The 22,700-nt window shown below is 41.3% G+C and overlaps 1 protein-coding gene across 4 annotated transcripts in view; it reads right to left on the bottom strand.

The window, feature by feature from the left end:
- Positions 1 to 22,700, bottom strand: part of OPA1 (OPA1 mitochondrial dynamin like GTPase) — a 267,989-nt gene that overhangs the window by 133,810 nt on the left and 111,479 nt on the right. For all 4 annotated transcript variants that reach the window (XM_053710217.1, XM_053710215.1, XM_053710216.1 and 1 more), the window contains 4 exons: positions 12,184 to 12,336; positions 11,842 to 11,950; positions 9,416 to 9,495; positions 9,184 to 9,324 (listed from right to left, as the gene is read on the bottom strand). In XM_053710217.1, the coding sequence (XP_053566192.1) occupies positions 9,184 to 9,324; positions 9,416 to 9,495; positions 11,842 to 11,950; positions 12,184 to 12,336 (483 nt within the window). The remainder of the gene's footprint in view (positions 1 to 9,183; positions 9,325 to 9,415; positions 9,496 to 11,841; positions 11,951 to 12,183; positions 12,337 to 22,700) is intronic.

Here is a 22,700-nt window from a genome sequence, read left to right on the forward strand (position 1 = left end):
TCCTTTACCAAGTCTGTGGTGCAGAAACTGTAGAGTTCTAGGAATTCCGATGAAAACCCTTACTGTCACACCAAGAAAACCTTTCCCCCCCCCCCAGACGCTGTGACACATTTTCCTAGTCACCAGCTTCTTGGCCTAAAGTATTGAAAACTGAATTAGAGAAGCTTCTGTGACTCAGATCAAGGATTCAATCTCTAAGTTGGTAAATTCATAGCCTTGAGTCATTGATGGAAGAATGGGCCCTGATAGAGAAGGTCTTTCCTTAAGGGAAGATTCTAAGGACGAAACTGGAGATCTGAATAAGATCTGCTTATTAAGTTATGCAGGACCAAACTGGAATTATCAGAATAACTGAAGCTTGCTCCTGCTTGATCCAAGCTATCACCCTAGTTAGCAGAATAAATGGAGGGAAGATGTAAATTAGATGGAACAACCAAGGAACTAGCAATGTGTCTATGGGATCTGCTGGTGAATCCTTGGACCTGCCGTAATACCTGGGAAGCTTGTAATTCAAACCAGAAGCCATCAGAAAGATGGCTTCTGGTTTTGCCATTTGATGTTATGTTTATTAATTTGCTTGCACTATCTATATATTAAAGAATATAATAAATCCTGAAACACACTGTTTTTGGCATTGAAAAACTTTGGCCCAAATTACAAGTTGAGCGCTAATAATAGCGTGGGATGCATTCCTCAAAATGGAGTCACCCTCTAACAGTCTTTTCCTCAAAAACACATCTGCAGTTCTTACCTGCGTTTTCTTACTTCGGAGATTCTGCTATCAATAGATTTGACTTAACTGTTACAGCTTCAGAAGGCTCAGAAACAACAATCTCCTTATCACAGGCCATATAAACAGCAAAAGCAGCATAAGAGTTTTGCAAAGGCAGAGGTTAAGGGCAAAGCTTCTGGTCTACCTCTTCCAGCGCCTACATTAATTCATCACCCTATCCCTGTTAATCACTGGGGTAGAGGTGCATCTTCCTGAGGAATCTTTTTAGAGGTAGCAGACATGTAACTTTCCTTAGCTTTAAGGTTAGCTATTTCTTCCCTTAAAGGGACAGTCAACACCAGATTTTTTGTTGTTTTAAAAGATAGATAATCCCTTTATTACCCATTACCCAGTTTTGCATAACCAACACAGTTATAATAATACACTTTTTACCTCTGTGATTAACTTGTATCTAAACATCTTCTGACAGCCCCCTGATCACATGACATTTTATGTATTAACTTTTGACTTTCATTTTAACCAATTAGTGCAGTGTCTGCCACAATCCACGGACGTGCTCACAATGTTATCTATAGGGTTTACTTGAACTAGCTCTCCCCTGCTGTGAAAAGCATATACAAAGGCCCTCAAGGGTTTAGAAATTATCATATGAGCCTTCCTAGGTCTAACTTTCAACTAAGAATACCAAAAGAACAAAGCAAAATTGGTGATAAAAGTAAATTGGAAAATTGTTTAAAATTACATGCCCTATTTGAAAAATGGAATTTTCTTTTTGAACTTGACTGTCCCTTTAAGAGACAAAACTGCTTGCAGACAGGATAGCCCCTAAATCTCCATGGAGCATGGAGTTCCAGAATGTTGATTGGTAACCTTGCTTCCTGGGTAGATCAAACCCCCTGTGTTCCCATACTGCTTCCCAATCCCGACAGACTGGTGTGAATGGTGATGACCACCTGAGAAGGTGAATAAAGGATGCCCTTGACTCACCCAGGGATGGCTTTACCACCAAAACAGAGACTGCCTGGTCTTGAAATCCAGGAAGATCCTCTGAGAAAGATGACCATAATCTCCATCTTACTGCTTTAACATCTCTAATTGTTGAGGACATAAGTGAAATCTTGCATAGGGAATTGCGTCTGAAGCCGCTACCATCAAGCCTATTACCTCCATACACTGTTCCACAGTAGAATGAAAGAGCGCCTGACAATTTGCACAAACTTTCTGTAACTTAGTTCTGCGTTGCTCTGTGAGAGAAAGTCATCAAAAGACACAGAGAGCTTTTGTGAATATTTATTTGAAACTTGTGGGTGTGAAGAAAATAAGGAGCCACTGCCACCACCTGAACTCTCAGGAAATAAAGTAGAGCTCCTAGTACCTTGGCAAAGATTATGTGAGCTGTAGCTAATCCAAAAGGTAGAGCTACAAACTGGAAAACAGAATTTATGCTTACCTGATAAATTACTTTCTCCAACGGTGTGTCCGGTCCACGGCGTCATCCTTACTTGTGGGATATCTCTTCCCCAACAGGAAATGGCAAAGAGTCCCAGCAAAGCTGGCCATATAGTCCCTCCTAGGCTCCGCCCACCCCAGTCATTCGACCGACGGACAGGAGGAAATATATATAGGAGAAACCACATGGTACCGTGGTGACTGTAGTTAGAGAAAATAATTCATCAGACCTGATTAAAAAACCAGGGCGGGCCGTGGACCGGACACACCGTTGGAGAAAGTAATTTATCAGGTAAGCATAAATTCTGTTTTCTCCAACATTGGTGTGTCCGGTCCACGGCGTCATCCTTACTTATGGGAACCAATACCAAAGCTTTAGGACACGGATGAAGGGAGGGAGCAAATCAGGTTACCTAAACGGAAGGCACCACAGCTTGCAAAACCTTTCTCCCAAAAATAGCCTCCGAAGAAGCAAAAGTATCAAATTTGTAAAATTTGGCAAAAGTGTGCAGTGAAGACCAAGTCGCTGCCTTACATATCTGGTCAACAGAAGCCTCGTTCTTGAAGGCCCATGTGGAAGCCACAGCCCTAGTGGAGTGAGCTGTGATTCTTTCATGAGGCTGCCGTCCGGCAGTCTCATAAGCCAATCGGATGATGCTTTTAAGCCAAAAGGAAAGAGAGGTAGAAGTCGCTTTTTGACCTCTCCTTTTACCAGAATAAACAACAAACAAGGAAGATGTTTGTCTGAAATCTTTTGTAGCCTCTAAATAGAATTTTAGAGCACGGACTACGTCCAAATTGTGTAACAAACGTTCCTTCTTTGAAACTGGATTCGGACATAAAGAAGGTACAACTATCTCCTGGTTAATATTTTTGTTAGAAACAACCTTAGGAAGAAAACCAGGCTTAGTACGCAAAACCACCTTATCTGCATGGAACACCAGATAGGGCGGAGAACACTGCAGAGCAGATAACTCTGAAACTCTTCTAGCAGAAGAAATTGCAACCAAAAACAAAACTTTCCAAGATAGTAACTTAATATCTATGGAATGTAAAGGTTCAAACGGAACCCCTTGAAGAACTGAAAGAACTAGATTTAGACTCCAGGGAGGAGTCAAAGGTCTGTAAACAGGCTTGATCCTAACCAGAGCCTGAATAAATGCTTGAACATCTGGCACAGCTGCCAGTCTTTTGTGTAGTAAGACAGATAAAGCAGAGATCTGTCCCTTTAGAGAACTTGCAGATAATCCTTTCTCCAAACCTTCTTGTAGAAAGGAGAGAATCTTAGGAATTTTTATCTTATTCCATGGGAATCCTTTGGATTCACACCAACAGATATATCTTTTCCATATTTTATGGTAAATCTTTCTAGTTACCGGTTTTCTGGCCTGAACCAGAGTATCTATCACAGAATCTGAAAACCCACGCTTCGATAGAATCAAGCTTTCAATCTCCAAGCCGTCAGCTGGAGGGAGACCAGATTTGGATGTTCGAATGGACCCTGAACAAGAAGGTCCTGTCTCAAAGGTAGCTTCCATGGTGGAGCCGATGACATATTCACCAGGTCTGCATACCAAGTCCTGCGTGGCCACGCAGGAGCTATCAAGATCACCGAGGCCCTCTCCTGATTGATCCTGGCTACCAGCCTGGGAATGAGAGGAAACGGTGGAAATACATAAGCTATGTTGAAGGTCCAAGGTGCTACTAGTGCATCTACTAGAGTCGCCTTGGGATCCCTGGATCTGGACCCGTAGCAAGGAACCTTGAAGTTCTGACGAGACGCCATCAGATCCATGTCTGGAATGCCCCATAATTGAGTTATTTGGGCAAAGATCTCCGGATGGAGTTCCCACTCCCCCGGATGGAATGTCTGACGAATCAGAAAATCCGCCTCCCAGTTTTCCACACCTGGGATGTGGATCGCAGACAGGTGGCAGGAGTGATCCTCCGCCCATTGAATTATTTTGGTCACTTCTTTCATCGCCAGGGAACTCCTTGTTCCCCCCTGATGATTGATAAACGGTCGTCATGTTGTCTGATTGGAACCTTATGAATCTGGCCTTTGCTAGCTGAGGCCAAGCCCTGAGAGCATTGAATATCGCTCTCAGTTCCAGAATGTTTATCGGGAGAAGAGACTCTTCCCGAGACCATAGACCCTGAGCTTTCAGGGATTCCCAGACCGCGCCCCAGCCCACTAGACTGGCGTCGGTCGTGACAATGACCCACTCTGGTCTGCGGAAGCTCATTCCCTGGGACAGATGGTCCAGGGTCAGCCACCAACGGAGTGAATCTCTGGTCTTCTGATCTACTTGAATCATTGGAGACAAGTCTGTATAGTCCCCATTCCACTGTTTGAGCATGCACAGTTGTAATGGTCTTAGATGAATTCGTGCAAAAGGAACTATGTCCATTGCTGCAACCATCAACCCTACTACTTCCATGCACTGCGCTATGGAAGGACGAGGAACAGAATGAAGAACTTGACAAGAGCTTAGAAGTTTTGATTTTCTGACCTCTGTCAGAAAAATCCTCATTTCTAAGGAATCTATTATTGTTCCCAAGAAGGGAACTCTTGTCGACGGAGACAGAGAACTTTTTTCTATGTTCACCTTCCATCCGTGTGATCTGAGAAAGGCCAGAACGATGTCTGTATGAGCCTTTGCTTTTGACAGGGACGACGCTTGGATTAGAATGTCGTCCAAGTAAGGTACTACTGCAATGCCCCTCGGTCTTAGAACCGCTAGAAGGGACCCTAGCACCTTTGTGAAAATCCTTGGAGCAGTGGCTAACCCGAATGGGAGGGCCACAAACTGGTAATGCTTGTCCAGAAAAGCGAACCTTAGGAACTGATGATGTTCTTTGTGGATAGGAATATGTAGGTACGCATCCTTTAGATCCACGGTAGTCATAAATTGACTTTCCTGGATAGTGGGTAGAATCGTTCGAATGGTTTCCATCTTGAACGATGGTACCCTGAGAAATTTGTTTAGGATCTTCAAATCCAAAATTGGTCTGAAAGTTCCCTCTTTTTTGGGAACTACGAACAGATTGGAATAAAATCCCATTCCTTGTTCCTTTATTGGAACTGGGTGTATCACTCCCATCTTTAACAGGTCTTCTACACAATGTAAGAATGCCTGTCTCTTTATTTGGTTTGAGGATAAGTGAGACATGTGGAACCTTCCCCTTGGGGGTAGTTCCTTGAATTCCAGGAGATAACCTTGAGAAACTATTTCTAGCGCCCAGGGATCCTGAACATCTCTTGCCCAAGCCTGAGCAAAGAGAGAGAGTCTGCCCCCCACTAGATCCGGTCCCGGATCGGGGGCTACTCCTTCATGCTGTTTTGTTAGCAGCGGCAGGCTTCTTGGCCTGCTTACTCTTGTTCCAGCCTTGCATCGGTTTCCAGGCTGGTTTGGGTTGTGAGGCATTACCCTCTTGCTTAGAGGATGCAGAATTAGAGGCCGGTCCGTTCCTGAAATTGCGAAAGGAACGAAAACTAGACTTATTTTTAGCCTTGAAAGACCTATCTTGTGGAAGGGCGTGGCCCTTTCCCCCAGTGATGTCTGAAATAATCTCTTCCAATTCTGGTCCAAATAGAGTTTTACCTTTGAAAGGGATGTTAAGCAATTTTGTCTTGGATGACACATCCGCTGACCAAGACTTTAGCCAAAGCGCTCTGCGCGCCACGATAGCAAACCCTGAATTTTTCGCCGCTAATCTAGCTAATTGCAAAGCGGCATCTAAAATAAAAGAGTTAGCCAATTTAAGTGCGTGAACTCTGTCCATAACCTCCTCATATGTAGTCTCTCTACTGAGCGACTTTTCTAGTTCCTTGAACGAGAACCACGCTGCTGTAGTGACAGGAACAATGCACGAAATTGGTTGTAGAAGGTAACCTTGCTGTACAAAAATCTTTTTAAGCAAACCCTCCAATTTTTTATCCATAGGATCTTTGAAAGCACAACTATCTTCGATAGGAATAGTAGTGCGTTTGTTTAGAGTAGAAACTGCCCCCTCGAACTTAGGGACTGTCTGCCATAAGTCCTTTCTGGGGTCGACCATAGGAAATAATTTCTTAAATATAGGGGGGGGAACAAAAGGTATGCCGGGCTTTTCCCACTCCTTATTTACTATGTCCACCACCCGCTTGGGTATAGGAAAAGCGTCGGGGTGCACCGGAACCTCTAGGAACTTGTCCATCTTGCATAATTTCTCTGGAATGACCAAGTTGTCACAATCATCCAGAGTAGATAACACCTCCTTAAGCAGTGCGCGGAGATGTCCATAGGATCTTTGAAAGCACAACTATCTTCGATAGGAATAGTAGTGCGTTTGTTTAGAGTAGAAACTGCCCCCTCGAACTTAGGGACTGTCTGCCATAAGTCCTTTCTGGGGTCGACCATAGGAAATAATTTCTTAAATATAGGGGGGGGAACAAAAGGTATGCCGGGCTTTTCCCACTCCTTATTTACTATGTCCGCCACCCGCTTGGGTATAGGAAAAGCGTCGGGGTGCACCGGAACCTCTAGGAACTTGTCCATCTTGCATAATTTCTCTGGAATGACCAAGTTGTCACAATCATCCAGAGTAGATAACACCTCCTTAAGCAGTGCGCGGAGATGTTCTAATTTAAATGTCACAACATCAGGTTCAGCTTGTTGAGAAATTTTACCTGAATCTGAAATTTCTCCATCTGACAAAACCTCCCTCATGGCCCCTTCAGATTGGTGTGAGGGTATGACAGAACAATTATCATCAGCGCCCTCCTGCTCTTCAGTGTTTAAAACAGAGCAATCGCGCTTTCTCTGATAAGTAGGCATTTTGGATAAAATATTTGCTATGGAGTTATCCATTACAGCCGTTAATTGTTGCATGGTAATAAGCATTGGCGCACTAGATGTACTAGGGGCCTCCTGCGTGGGCAAAACTGGTGTAGACACAGTAGGAGATGATGTAGTATCATGTTTACTCCCCTCATCTGAGGAATCATCTTGGGCAATTTCATTATCTGTGGCAGTACTGTCCTTACTTTGTTTGGACGCTATGGCACAATTATCACATAAATTTAAATGGGGAGATACATTGGCTTTCATACATATAGAACATAGCTTATCTGAAGGTACAGACATGTTAAACAGGCTTAAACTTGTCAACAAAGCACAAAAAACGTTTTAAAACAAAACCGTTACTGTCTCTTTAAATTTTAAACAGAAAACACTTTATTACTGAATATGTGAAAAAGTATGAAGGAATTGTTCAAAAATTACCAAAATTTCACCACAGTGTCTTAAAGCATTAATAGTATTGCACACCAAATTTCAGAGCTTTAACCCTTAAAATAACGGAACCGGAGCCATTTATAAATTTAACCCCTATACAGTCCCAGCTATAGTCTTTGCTGAGACCCAACCAAGCCCAGAGGGGAATACGATACCAATTGACGCCTTCTAGAAGCTTTTCCAGCAATTTTTAGATCCTCACACATGCATCTGCATGCCCTGCTCTCAAAAAAACAACTGCGCAGTAATGGCACGAAAATGAGGCTCTGTCTACAACTAGGAAGGCCCCCTGACTGGAAAAGGTGTCTAACACAGTGCCTGCCGTTTAATAAACGTTCCCCAAGTTTATAAATGCAAATTGTCAGCATAAATTTGAATAAAATGCCCTAATAAAGCAATCGATTTAGCCCATAAAAATGTCTACCATTTTTTTAGCCCATAATAAACCCTTTATTCTGTTTGTTTGACTAAGAAAATGGCTTACCGGTTCCCATGAGGGGAAATGACAGCCTTCCAGCATTACATCGTCTTGTTAGAAATATGGCTAGTCATACCTTAAGCAGAAAAGTCTGCTAACTGCTTCCCCCAACTGAAGTTACTTCATCTCAACAGTCCTATGTGGAAACAGCAATCGATTTTAGTTACTGTCTGCTAAAATCATCTTCCTCTCACAAACAGAAATCTTCATCCTTTTCTGTTTCAGAGTAAATAGTACATACCAGCACTATTTTAAAATAACAAACACTTGATAGAAGAATAAAAACTACATTTAAACACCAAAAAACTCTTAACCATCTCCGTGGAGATGTTGCCTGTGCAACGGCAAAGAGAATGACTGGGGTGGGCGGAGCCTAGGAGGGACTATATGGCCAGCTTTGCTGGGACTCTTTGCCATTTCCTGTTGGGGAAGAGATATCCCACAAGTAAGGATGACGCCGTGGACCGGACACACCAATGTTGGAGAAATGTTTGTTTAGAAAGGCAAATTTGAGAATGAGAGAACACAAAGGAGTTTCAGGTTTTGAGATTCAGAATGGGTCTGAAAGTTCATTTTCCTTCTTTTGAAATATAAACAGGTTTTACTAAAAACCTTGAGTTCTTTTATTTTAAAAATAATTATTTAAAAATCAGAATCCAAAATCTAAGTTTAATAATGTTTTACAACACATTTGTGAATTTGATAGCAATAAATGCTGGAAAGCTGTACAATCAGCTTGTAACACCATGTTAAAGAGACAGCAGTCTTGAAAGCTTGAACCTATTTACTTGGCTTGGTAGTGGTATTACTGTTTCTCCCTTTAATTTATGCACAAAAGCACTTGCTCCTAATAACAACTTTAAAATGTCACAATATGTAATTCGTGTGTCAACATGTTGAAAATAATTCAGAAGAACCAGATACGGAAAAGGATGAGAATTCCTCATACACTGGATCTGTAAATGTTTTCAGAAGAACATATGCATGATAACAACCATATGTTCTGCATCTAGGTATGCTATTAATCCTCTCATGTTTAGAAGTGAACTGCAAATTAAATAAAATTACTTATTTACACAATAAGGACACCTGGACTTTTTTATTTTTAGGTCAAATTTGAACCAAGATTTAGTCAACATTCATTAAACATTTAATTTAATGAAAAATTGAAAATAAATGACTTGTACTGTTTCTTCTGTTTGTGAAGGTCACATTAAACTATCAATAGTGTGTAAGGTGCTCACCAGAACTGGATCCACTTCTACTCCTCTGGTTTCTAGATTCTTTCTGACAGTTGTTACCTCGTCATTAGCAATATATGCTGGATGGTCTTCGTTAACATTCAGCATCTTCTCTAACTCCTTCTTTGTTTCATTACGTGTACTCTACAAGAGAAAACAAATTTATTTTACTATAATGATAATTCCACAATAATCAAAAGAAGATGGGAAATGTTTTTCTTTCGTAGGAATTTACCTGTTCTAATGAACGTGAAGTCCAGTTCAACCATCTTTCTTTCCAGTCTGGTCCCACCATATCACGTATAACAGACTCAGCTGGAACAAAATTATAAATATTAAAGAAGGAATGACACAACATCTACCAGAAGGAAAAAAGCCTCTCAAGAGAGCAAACATTGGTTAAACAAATTATCATTGATAAATCTCCTTTTAAAAGAAACTAGTATTAAACACAGATTTCTTTGTTACTAAAAACTGCTGAAATTACGGGGGGGGGGGGGGGGTTTTATAATGAACAGAACTTTTAAACTGTTTTAAAGTAAACTGTAAAGTAGTAAATTTAAAGAACAACATTTTTATTATATCACTAGGTGATAAGCCTGCCCAGTCTATTTAAAAAAAAAAAAACAACAACCACCAAAGCTAAAATTACAAAAAATTTTAAATCTAAAATTACAAAAAAAAAAAACAGTTATCCAAAATAAAAAAATTAAACCTAAACTAATACCCTCTATAAAAATAACACCCCCTAATCTAATACTAAACTACCAATAGCCCTTAAAATGGCTTTTGTAGGGCATTGCCCTAAGTTAAACAGCTATTTTACCTAAAAAAATGACCAATTACCCCCTAACAGTAAAAACCACCCCACCCACCAAACCCCCCAAAATAAAAAACACTAACACTAAAAAAACCTGAGCTACCCATTGACCCTAAAGGGGAATTTGTATGGGCATTTCTCTTAAAAGGGCATTCAGCTCCTTTACTGCCCTTAAAAGGGCAATCAGCTCTTTTCCAGCCCATTAAATCCCTAATCTTAAAAATAAAAAAAAATCCTAACACTAAGCCCCAAATAGGTACTCACCATTCCTGAAGTCTGGCGGAGAAGGTCTTCTTCCAGGCAGCTCCATCATCTTCTATCATCTTCCGGAGCTAAAGCGGCGCGGAGCTGTGGATCCTCAGCAGCGGCGTGGAGCGGAGGCGCCGAGCCATCTTCCCCGACGCGTGGATCCTCAGCGGCATGGAGGCTCCTCTTCATCTGATGTCCATCGTACACTAAAGATTGAACTCAAGGTACCGCAATCAATTTGGGGTACCTTGCATTCCTATTGGCTGAAATCAGCCAATAGGATTAGAGCTACTGAAATACTATTGGCTGTTCAAATCAGCCTATAAGATTTCAGAAGCTCTCATCCTATTGGCTGATTTTAAATTTTCAGCCACTAGGAATGCAAGGTACCCCAATAAATATTGGGTACCTTGCATTCAATCTTCAGGTCAGTGTGCGACAGACAATCGCATGAAGTGGAGTCTCCACGGCGTTGAGGAACGCCGCTGAGGATCCAGGCATCGGGAAAACAGCTCCGCACCGCCTTCGCTCCGGATGAAGATAGAAGATGATGGAGCCACCTGGTAGAAGACCTTCTCCGCCGGACTTCAGGAACAGTGAGTACCTATTTGGGGCTTGGGTTTAGGCTTTTTTAATTTTAATTTTTTTTTTAAGCTGAATGCCCTTTTAAGAGCAATACCCATACATATGTCCCTTTAGGGACAATGGAGAGTTTAGTTTTTTTTTATTGTTATTTTTTTTATTTTGGGGGGTTTTACTGTTAGGGGGGACTTAGTATTTTTTAAAAGTAAAAGAGCTATTTAGATTAGGGCAATGCCCTACAAAAGGCCCTTTTAAGGGCTATTGGTAGTTTAGATTAGGGGGCTTTTTTATTTTCATAGGCATTAGGTATACAAAAAAATATTTTTGATAATTTAGTTTTTTTTCTGTAATGTTAGACTTTTATTTTTTTTATTTAATGTTTTTTTTTTTTAATTGTAATTTAGTAGTAACTGGGGTTAATTAAGGGGGTTTTAGGTTAGGGGGCTTAGTAATTAAATTAGTTATTTGCATTGTGGGGGGTTTGGCGGTTTAGAGGTTAATAGGTTAAATAGGTTGATTGTAATGTGGGTGTTTGGCGGTTTAAGGGTTAATTAGGTTTATTGCAATGTGGGGGGTTGGTGGTTTAAGTGTTAACAGGTTAAATAGGTTTATTGCGATGTGGGGGGTTTGCGGTTTAGGGGTTAATAAGGTTTATTGCGATGTGGGGGGTTGATGGTTAAGGGGTTAATATTTAATTACACTGCATTCAGGTGGATTCTTTTGGCTGTGCGCGCAGCCAACATTCTTTTGGCTGCCTCGCGCAGCCAACATTACTTTGATGATGCGCAACTGGCGACAACGACAGATGCGTTACAAATGCGATTATAGTATAGATAATATCTCTTTAACAAGACCATGTTCTTTCTCTGCACAATAAGCATACTAGCAAGATTGATAATTATTATGAGTTTTCACTTATTAATATGGTTACTATTTTAATTTCTGGGAAGGCAGTTTTGTATTTGAATACACTTTTGAGCCATTACTTGAAATACATAAATAAATCTTACTGTCTCTCAAGCGGCTCTGTAAAGTCTCCTCCATAAAATAAATAGCTGCATCCCATTGCTGTTTGTCTGAGATAGAGCGGTCTTCTAAGGCATTATGTTGGATGACCCTCTAATAAAATGCAAAGCAAAGTCAGGTTTCATCTTTTACAGTTAAACAAGTCATAAAAACACATTAATAAGAAATAAAACATTCCCAAAATGTTATTGGTGTCAAAATGATGAGGTAAGTTGGTAGAGAACAAGTTAAATGTTTACATATATAATACACTGTTTTTATGGTTCATACATACAGCTTGTATTTCAAGTCCATAAATGCGTACATTAATATATCAATGTAATTACCAGACTGTCTTCGGCTTGCTCATTCCATTTGTGTCTTTTGATACTTTCTTCCTTAACTGATGCTTTTAATTTGTCAAATATGTCATCGTGCTCTTTTCCTTTCCTTTCAGTCATAAAGCGAGAAAACTCCTGCTGAAGGGTATCCCAAGCCACCTAGATCACAAAAAGCTAGTACAGCCATAAAACAAAAAATAACATTGCACATTTCTTTTATAGTTTATTAATGTCTCAGAATTAACAATTAAAAAATCTCCACACAATCAGAGATCCTATGGATAAATAAGACGTCTTATAGTTGCATCGACAATCCATTTCAAGAATTTAACAAATGGAATATGTATTTTCTCTCTGCCAGGGTCATGATTATTAAGACGATCATTTTTCCCCTTATCTTATTCCTTTTACAAAATCTACCCATCTTTATACCAAAGCAAGATATCTGTAGATATAATAGGTTCTGTGCACAATGTATTTGGGACAAAAAGAAACCCTGTTTAGCGATTAATAGACTAACCCAATTACAAGCATATGGGGGATTTTCTTTACCAAATATCAGATATTACAATTGGGTAACTATGGTTAAATTTGCCGCGGATTGGTTGACAGAAGGCCTATATACTACCTACTATGAAAATGAATCAAATTTAACTGCACCTTTTAATTTAAAGGCATTACTTCACTATCCATATCGGCAACTTCCTAGTAACATTAGTAACATGACCACATTTGCAAATATTATTCTGGCCTGGCAGAGATACTGTAATACACTAGGGGTAGATTATAAAAGCTCTTGCTTTTTGCCTATAAGAGGGATACCTGACTTTACTCCCAGATTATATAATCCAATATTTAGCGATTAGAATAGGAGAGGTTTAAATACCCTTGCACAATTAATTAATGAAGACAAGTCGGCCATTCAGACATTTGAAAAACTGGCGCTATATCACGAAAATGGCACAAATAAAAGGATGGGATTGGGGCAGAAAGGGGACTTGATAAATATTTTCCAAATTTAACTCCACAGGATATATTGAAAAGACTTACTCTTACGGAGAAGGCCACAACAATAATTAGTTGAAGAGAGTCGCAATTGAAAGTGATCAATAAATATTACTACACTCCAGACAGAGTAAATAAATGGAGACAGAATAGCCAAGTAGGCAGATGTTATAAATGTAATGAAATCAAGGCAGATATGCACTGTTTGTGGAACTGCCCAAAAATAGTACAGTTTTGGAGTAAGGTAAACTTTTTGTTAAAAAACAGAATTTATGCTTACCTGATAAATTTCTTTCTCTTGTGATGTATCAAGTCCACGGATTCATCCATACTTGTGGGATATTCCCTACAGGAAGTGGCAGAGAGAGCACCCACAGCAGAGCTGTCTATATATCTCCTCCCTTAGCTCCACCCCCCAGTCATTCGACCGAAGGATAGGAAGAAAAAGGAGAAACTATAGGGTGCAGTGGTGACTGAAGTTTTTTAAATAAAAATATACTACCTGTCTTAAATAGACAGGGAGGGCCGTGGACTCGATACATCACAAGAGAAAGAAATTTATCAGGTAAGCATAAATTCTGTTTTCTCTTGTAAGATGTATCGAGTCCACGGATTCATCCATACTTGTGGGATACCAATACCAAAGCTTTAGGACACGGATGAAGGGAGGGACAAGACAGGTTCCTTAAACGGAAGGCACCACTGCTTGTAGAACCTTTATCCCAAAAATAGCCTCAGAAGAAGCAAAAGAATCGAATTTATAAAATTAGGAAAAAGTATGAAGCGAAGACCAAGTCGTCCCTTACAAATCTGTTCAACAGAAGCCTTATTTTTAAAAGTCCATGTGGAAGCCACTGCTCTAGTAGAATGAGCAGTAATTCTTTCAGGAGGCTGCTGGCCAGCAGTCTCATAAGCCATACAGATGATGCTTTGCAGCCAAAAAGAAAGAGGTAGCCGTAGCCTTTTGACCTCTCCGCTTACCAGAATAGACAACAAACAATGAAGATGTTTGACGGAAATCTTTGGTTGCTTGTAAGTAGAACTTTAAAGCACGAACCACATCAAGATTGTGCAACAGACGTTCCTTCTTTGAAGAAGGATTAGGACACAGTGAAGGAACAACAATTTCCTGATTGATATTCCTATTAGAAACAACCTTAGGAAGGAATCCAGGTTTGGTACGTAAAACCACCTTATCTGCATGGAAAATAAGATAAAGCGAGTCACACTGTAAAGCAGATAACTCAGAAACTCTTCAAGCCGAAGAGATAGCTACTAAAAACAAAACTTTCCAAGATAGAAGCTTAATATCTATGGAATGCATAGGTTCAAACGGAACCCCTTGAAGAACTTTAAGAACCAAGTTTAGGCTCCATGGCGGAGCAACAGGTTTAAATACAGGCTTGATCCTGACCAAGGCCTGACTAAACGCTTGAACGTCTGGGACATCTGCCAGACGTTTGTGTAAAAGAATAGACAAAGCAGATATGTGTCCCTTTAAGGAACTAGCTGATAATCCCTTCTCCAATCCTTCTTGGAGAAAAGACAAAATTCTAGGAATCCTAATCTTACTCCATGAGTAACCCTTGGATTCACACCAACAAAGATATTTGCGCCAAATCTTATGATAGATTTTCCTGGTGACAGGCTTTCTAGCCTGAATCAGGGTATTAATGACCGACTCAGAGAAACCACGCTTTGATAGAATCAGGCGTTCAATCTCCAAGCAGTCAGACGCAGAGAAATTAGATTTGGATGCTTGAACGGACCTTGGATTAGAAGGTCCTGCCTCATTGGCAGAGTCCACGGTGTAACAGATGACATGTCCACCAGGTCTGCATACCAAGTCCTGCGTGGCCACGCAGGCGCTATCAGAATCACAGAAGCTCTCTCCTGCTTGATTCTGGCAACCAGACGTGGGAGGAGAGGAAACGGTGGAAATACATAAGCCAGATTGAAGGACCAGGGCACTGCTAGAGCATCTATCAGTACCGCCTGGGGATCCCGGGACCTGGACCCGTAACGCGGAAGTTTGGCGTTCTGTTGGGACACCATCAGATCCAATTCTGGTGTGCCCCATAGCCGAGTCAGCTGGGCAAATACCTCCGGATGGAGCTCCCACTCCCCCGGATGAAAAGTCTGACGACTTAGGAAATGCGCCTTCCAGTTCTCTACCCCTGGGATATGGATTCCTGAGAGATGGCAAGAGTGATCCTCCGTCCATCGGATAATTTTGGTTACCTCCATCATCGCTAGAGAACTGTGTTCCTCCTTGATGATTGATATAGGCTACAGTCGTGATGTTGTCCGACTGAAATCAGATGAATTTGGCCGCAGCTAGCTGAGGCCACGCCTGAAGCGCATTGAATATCGCTCTCAGTACTAGAATGTTTATCGGGAGGAGAGATTCTTCCAGAGACCATAAGCCCTGTGCTTTCAGGGATTTCCAGACTGCACCCCAGCCTAGCAGGCTGCCATGTGTCGTTACTATGAGCCACTCTGGCCTGCGGAAACATATTCCCTGAGACAGGTACTGACAACCACCAGAGAAGAGAATCTCTGGTCTCTTGGTCCAGATGCAGTTGAGGAGATAAATCTGCATAATCCCCATTCCACTGTTTCAGCATGCATAGTTGCAGTGGTCTGAGGTGTAGGCGGGCATAAGGAACTATGTCCATTGCCGCTACCATAAGTCCGATTACCTCCATACACTGAGCCACTGATGGCCGAGGAATGGAATAAAGAGCTCGGCAAGTGATTAAGTTTTGATTTTCTGACTCCTCTAATGGAGTCTCCACCTGGAGAGCCTCTTCTAGAGCCTCAAACCAGAAAGCAGCTGCAGTAGTTACAGGAACAATGCATGCAATAGGTTGGAGAAGAAAACCTTGATGAACAAAAATTTTCTTTAGGAGACTCTCTAATTTTTTATCCATAGGATCTTTGAAAGCACAACTGTCTTCGATAGGTATAGTTGTACGCTTAGCAATAGTAGAAATAGCTCCCTCCACCTTAGGAACAGTCTGCCACGAGTCCTGTATGGTGTCAGATATGGGAAACATTTTTTTAAAAACAGGAGGTGGAGCGAACGGAATACCTGGTCTATCCCACTCCTTAGTAACAATAGTCACAATCCTCTTAGGGACTGGAAAAACATCAGTGTAAACAGGAATCTCTAAGTATTTGTCCATTTTACACAATTTCTCTGGGACCACTATAGGGTCACAATCGTCTAGAGTAGCTAATACCTCCTTGAGCAATAAGCGGAGGTGTTCAAGCTTAAATTTAAAGGCCGTCATATCAGAATCTGTCTGAGGGAGTGTCTTTCCTGAATCAGAAATCTCTCCCTCAGATAACAAATCCCTTACCCCTACTTCAGAACATTGTGAGGGTATATCGGATACGGCTACTAAAGCGTCAGACAGCTCAGCATTTGTTCTTAACCCAGAGCTGACACGCTTTCCTTGTAAACCAGGCAGTTTAGAGAAAACCTCTGTGAGGGTTTTATTCATAACTGTGGCCATGTCTTGTAAAGTAAATGAATTAGACGCACTAGAGGTACTTGGCGTCACTTGTGCGGGCGTTACTGGTTGTAACACTTGGGGAGAGCTAGATGCTAAAACCTCATTTCCTTCTAACTGAGAATCATCTATTGCAATATTTTTAAGTGCTAAAATATGCTCTTTATAATTTATAGACATATCAGTCAAGTGGGACACATTCTAAGAGGGGGTTGCACAATGGCTTCTAAACACATAGAACAAGGATTTTCCTTGGTGTCAGACATGTTAAACAGGGTAGTAATGTAACAAGCAAGCTTGGAAAACACTTTAATCAAAGTAAATAACACTTTAAGCAAAAAACGGTACTGTGCCTTTAAGAGAAAAAAAAGCTGCACAAACTCTGCAAAACAGTGTAAAAAAGCAGTAAACACAACAAAATGTTTACAGTAGCATCATAAAGCCTTAGTAACTTTGCACAACTATGCAAATAAACAATTAACCGCTTAATGTAAAAACCGGATTGAAAAAACTTCAAAACCGGTAAAATAACGTTCAGCACCTTGCCACAGCTCTGCTGTGGCGCCTACCTGCCCTTTAGGAACGATTTGTGGGGAAAAAAACTTCTTTACAGCCCTCAAATACAGCAGGAATCTCTGGAGAAGTAGCAGGATGCTTCTGAGGTAAATAAACTGTGCAACTGAAAATAGGCCCCACCCACCTCAGTCGATGTTATGGGGCCTAAAAAACACCACAGAGTGTTTCTTAAACTAGCCATGTGGGTTAATAACCCTTAAACAAGCCGCAAAGACCCCTTAAAGTCCCTCAAAAAACGTTTTATTTGTAATTAAACCAAAACTTTTTTCCTATTAGTGTCACCATTAACTATGAGCCCTTAATGCAAGCTTGGATTCCTCTTTTACTGAATACAGCTTACCTTTCCCTCATGGGGATATTGCCAGCCTTTTCTAGAAATAACACAGTCTGTCTAGAAAAAAATAGACTGAACATACCTTAATGCAGTTTAGCCTGCAAACTGTTCCCCCAGCTGAAGTTTTCCTGTACTCTTCAGTCCTTGTGAGAACAACAGTGGATCTTAGTTACAAAATGCTAAGATCATCATCCTCCTTGCAGAAATCTTCATCCCTTTTCTGCCAGAGAGGAAATAGTACACACCGGTACCATTTAAAATAACAAACTTTTGCTTGAGAAAATAAAAACTAACATTTTTGTCACCACACTCCTCTTTGCCCTTCCTAGCAGTTAAGCAGGCAGCGAGAATGACTGGGGGTGGAGCTAAGGGAGGAGCTATATAGACAGCTCTGCTGTGGGTGCTCTCTCTGCCACTTCCTGTAGGGAAGGAAAATATCCCACAAATATGGATGAATCCGTGGACTCGATACATCTTACAAGAGAAAATATAACTAAACGTAGCTTTGATCTCACTCCATTTTACATATTCTTTTTATTTTCCAATCCCACTTGGAACGGGGATCAACAGTTAATTAATATGGCCATTTTGGCAGCACGTAATCGGATACTCAGACAATGGAAATCTACTAAGGCCCCAAGTATTGCAGAGTTTGTTGAGGGCATGCAATTACAAATGACAATAGAGATGTATATCTTTGATTATACTTTCATAAATGGTTCAAATTTATTTTAACTTGGCCCCTTACAACTAAGATCCAATTTATTGCTCCCCTACAGAAGTTGGCAGCATTTTCACTTCTCTTATTAAGTGATGAATACCCGCAACAGTGGAGAGAGAATGAGCGTGGGAATGGAGGACCATAATAAATAATTACTGGGGTAATATTCCAGAGACCTGTGTGGAGTGAGTAGTCAGGGTGTGGGGCTTTGTTCTGTTTTTTCCCTTTCTTTTTTTTTTTTTCTTTTTTGTTGTCGTCTCCAATAAAATGCATTTTAGAGTTGGAGGTATGATGTTATAATTGTGGCCTATAAAGGTTGTTACTCAGGCAATGTAAAATATAACTACAGAAATTATCTTTATCCATTTTTTTGTTGGTATGATATTTCAGTTTTTTGTCCGAATACAAAGTTGCGTCTCCAGGAATATAACAGAATGAATAGGAGCTGCGCCTCCACAATGTACATTCATTTTTATGTTTATGTTTTTCTTTGACTTTTTATGTATACGGATGGAAAATTTGAAAAAGGAAATTTATGCTTACCTGATAAATTTATTTCTTTTACGATATGACAAGTCCACGGATTTCATCCTTACTTATGGGATTACGCCTCCTGTTTAGCAGGAAGTGGCAAAGAGCACCACAACAGAGCTGTATATATAGCTCCTGCCTTCCCTCCCACCTCCAGTCATTCGACCGAAGTTAGGAAGAGAAAGGAAAAGCCAAGGTGCAGAGGTGACTGAAGTTTAACAAAAATAAAAACCTGTCTTAGAAAAAAACAGGGTGGGCCGTGGACTCGTCGTATCGTAAAAGAACTAAATTTATCAGGTAAGCATTAATTTCCTTTTCTTTTACAAGATACGACGAGTCCACAGATTTCATCCTTACTTATGGGATACAATACCAAAGCTATAGGACACGGATGAAAGGGAGGGACAAGACAGGAACCTAAACGGAAGGCACAACTGCTTGAAGAACCTTTCTCCCAAAAATAGCCTCAGAAGAAGCAATAGTATGAAATTTGAAAAATTTGGAAATAGTGTGAAGAGACGACCAAGTTGCAGCCTTGCAAATCTGTTCAACAGAAGCATCGTTTTTAAATGTCCAGGAGGAAGCCACAGCCCTAGTAGAATGAGCCGTAATTCTTTCAGGAGGCTGCTATCCAGCAGACTCATATGCCAGACGGATGATACTCTTCAGCCAAAAAGAAAGAGGTAGACGTAGCTTTTTGGCCCCTACGCTTTCCAGAAAAAAACAACAAATAATGAAGAGGATTGACGAAAATTCCTTAGTCGCCTGCAAGTAAAACTTCAGGGCACGGACCACGTCCAAGTTATGTATCAGACGCTCCTTAGAAGAAGGATTAGGACATAATGAAGGAACAACAATTTCCTGATTAATATTCTGATTAGAAACAACCTTAGGAAGGAAACCAGGTTTGGTACGTAAAACCACCTTATCAGAATGGAAAATAAGATAAGGCGAGTCACATTGTAACGCTGAAAACTCAGAAACTCTACGAGCAGAAGAAAACAGAATTTATGCTTACCTGATAAATTACTTTCTCCAACGGTGTGTCCGGTCCACGGCGTCATCCTTACTTGTGGGATATTCTCTTCCCCAACAGGAAATGGCAAAGAGTCCCAGCAAAGCCGGTCACATGATCCCTCCTAGGCTCCGCCCACCCCAGTCATTCGACCGACGGACAGGAGGAAATATATATAGGAGAAACCATATGGTACCATGGTGACTGTAGTTAGAGAAAATAATTCATCAGACCTGATTAAAAAACCAGGGCGGGCCGTGGACCGGACACACCGTTGGAGAAAGTAATTTATCAGGTAAGCATAAATTCTGTTTTCTCCAACATTGGTGTGTCCGGTCCACGGCGTCATCCTTACTTGTGGGAACCAATACCAAAGCTTTAGGACATGGATGAAGGGAGGGAGCAAATCAGGTCACCTAAACGGAAGGCACCACAGCTTGCAAAACCTTTCTCCCAAAAATAGCCTCCGAAGAAGCAAAAGTATCAAATTTGTAAAATTTGGCAAAAGTGTGCAGTGAAGACCAAGTCGCTGCCTTACATATCTGGTCAACAGAAGCCTCGTTCTTGAAGACCCATGTGGAAGCCACAGCCCTAGTGGAGTGAGCTGTGATTCTTTCAGGAGGCTGCCGTCCGGCAGTCTCATAAGCCAATCGGATAATGCTTTTAAGCCAAAAGGAAAGAGAGGTAGAAGTCGCTTTTAGACCTCTCCTTTTACCAGAATAAACAACAAACAAGGAAGATGTTTGTCTGAAATCTTTAGTAGCCTCTAAATAGAACTTTAGAGCACGGACAACGTCCAAATTGTGTAACAAACGTTCCTTCTTTGAAACTGGATTCGGACACAAAGAAGGTACAACTATCTCCTGGTTAATATTTTTGTTAGAAACAACTTTAGGAAGAAAACCAGGCTTAGTACGCAAAACCACCTTATCTGCATGGAACACCAGATAACGAGGAGAACACTGCAGAGCAGATAACTCTGAAACTCTTCTAGCAGAAGAAATTGCAACCAAAAACAAAACTTTCCAAGATAGTAACTTAATATCTATGGAATGTAAGGGTTCAAACGGAACCCCTTGAAGAACTGAAAGAACTAGATTAAGACTCCAGGGAGGAGTCAAAGGTCTGTAAACAGGCTTGATCCTAACCAGAGCCTGAACAAAAGCTTGAACATCTGGCACAGCTGCCAGTCTTTTGTGTAGTAAGACCGATAAAGCAGAGATCTGTCCCTTTAGAGAACTTGCAGATAATCCTTTCTCCAAACCTTCTTGAAGAAAGGAGAGAATCTTAGGAATTTTTATTTTATTCCATGGGAATCCTTTGGATTCACACCAACAGATATATTTTTTCCATATTTTATGGTAAATTTTTCTAGTTACAGGTTTTCTGGCCTGAACCAGAGTATCTATCACCGAATCTGAAAACCCACGCTTTGATAGAATCAAGCGTTCAATCTCCAAGCCGTCAGTTGGAGGGAGACCAGATTTGGGTGTTCGAATGGACCTTGAACAAGAAGGTCCTGTCTCAAAGGTAGCTTCCATGGTGGAGCCGATGACATATTCACCAGGTCTGCATACCAAGTCCTGCGTGGCCACGCAGGAGCTATCAAGATCACCGAGGCCCTCTCCTGATTGATCCTGGCTATCAGCCTGGGAATGAGAGGAAACGGTGGGAATACGTAAGCTAGGTTGAAAGTCCAAGGTGCTACTAGTGCATCTACTAGAGTCGCCTTGGGATCCCTGGATCTGTACCCGTAGCAAGGAACCTTGAAGTTCTGACGAGACGCCATCAGATCCATGTCTGGAATGCCCCATAACTGAGTTATTTGGGCAAAGATTTCCGGATGGAGTTCCCACTCCCCCGGATGAAATGTCTGACGATTCAGAAAATCCGCTTCCCAATTTTCCACTCCTGGGATTTGGATCGCAGACAAGTGGCAGGAGTGATCCTCCGCCCATTTAATTATTTTGGTCACTTCTTTCATCGCCAGGGAACTCTTTGTTCCCCCTTGATGATTGATATAAGCAACAGTCTTCATGTTGTCTGATTGGAACCTTATGAATTTGGCCTTTGCTAGTTGAGGCCAAGCTCTGAGAGCATTGAATATCGCTCTCAGTTCCAGAATGTTTATCGGGAGAAGAGACTCCTCCCGAGACCATAGACCCTGAGCTTTCAGGGATTCCCAGACCGCACCCCAGCCCACTAAACTGGCGTAGGTCGTGACAATGACCCACTCTGGCCTGCGGAAGCTCATTCCCTGAGACAGATGGTCCAGGGTCAGCCACCAACGGAGTGAATCTCTGGTCTTTTGATCTACTTGAATCATTGGAGACAAGTCTGTATAATCCCCATTCCACTGTCTGAGCATGCACAGTTGTAATGGTCTTAGATGAATTCGTGCAAAGAGAACTATGTCCATTGTTGCAACCATCAATCCTATTACTTCCATGCACTGCGCTATGGAAGGACGAGGAACAGAATGAAGCACTTGATAAGAGCTTAGAAGTTTTGATTTTCTGACCTCTGTCAGAAAAATCCTCATTTCTAAGGAATCTATTATTGTTCCCAAGAAGGGAACTCTGGTTGACGGGGACAGAGAACTCTTTTCTTTGTTCACCTTCCATCCGTGAGATGTGAGAAAGGCTAGAACGATGTCCGTATGAGCCTTTGCCTTTGACAGGGACGACGCTTGTATTAGAATGTCGTCCAAGTAAGGTACTACTGCAATGCCCCTTGGTCTTAGAACCGCTAGAAGGGACCCTAGCACCTTTGTGAAAATCCTTGGAGCAGTGGCTAATCCGAATGGAAGAGCCACAAACTGGT

The sequence above is a fragment of the Bombina bombina genome, chromosome 4 (assembly GCF_027579735.1).
Source record: "Bombina bombina isolate aBomBom1 chromosome 4, aBomBom1.pri, whole genome shotgun sequence".
Lineage (NCBI taxonomy): Eukaryota > Metazoa > Chordata > Amphibia > Anura > Bombinatoridae > Bombina > Bombina bombina.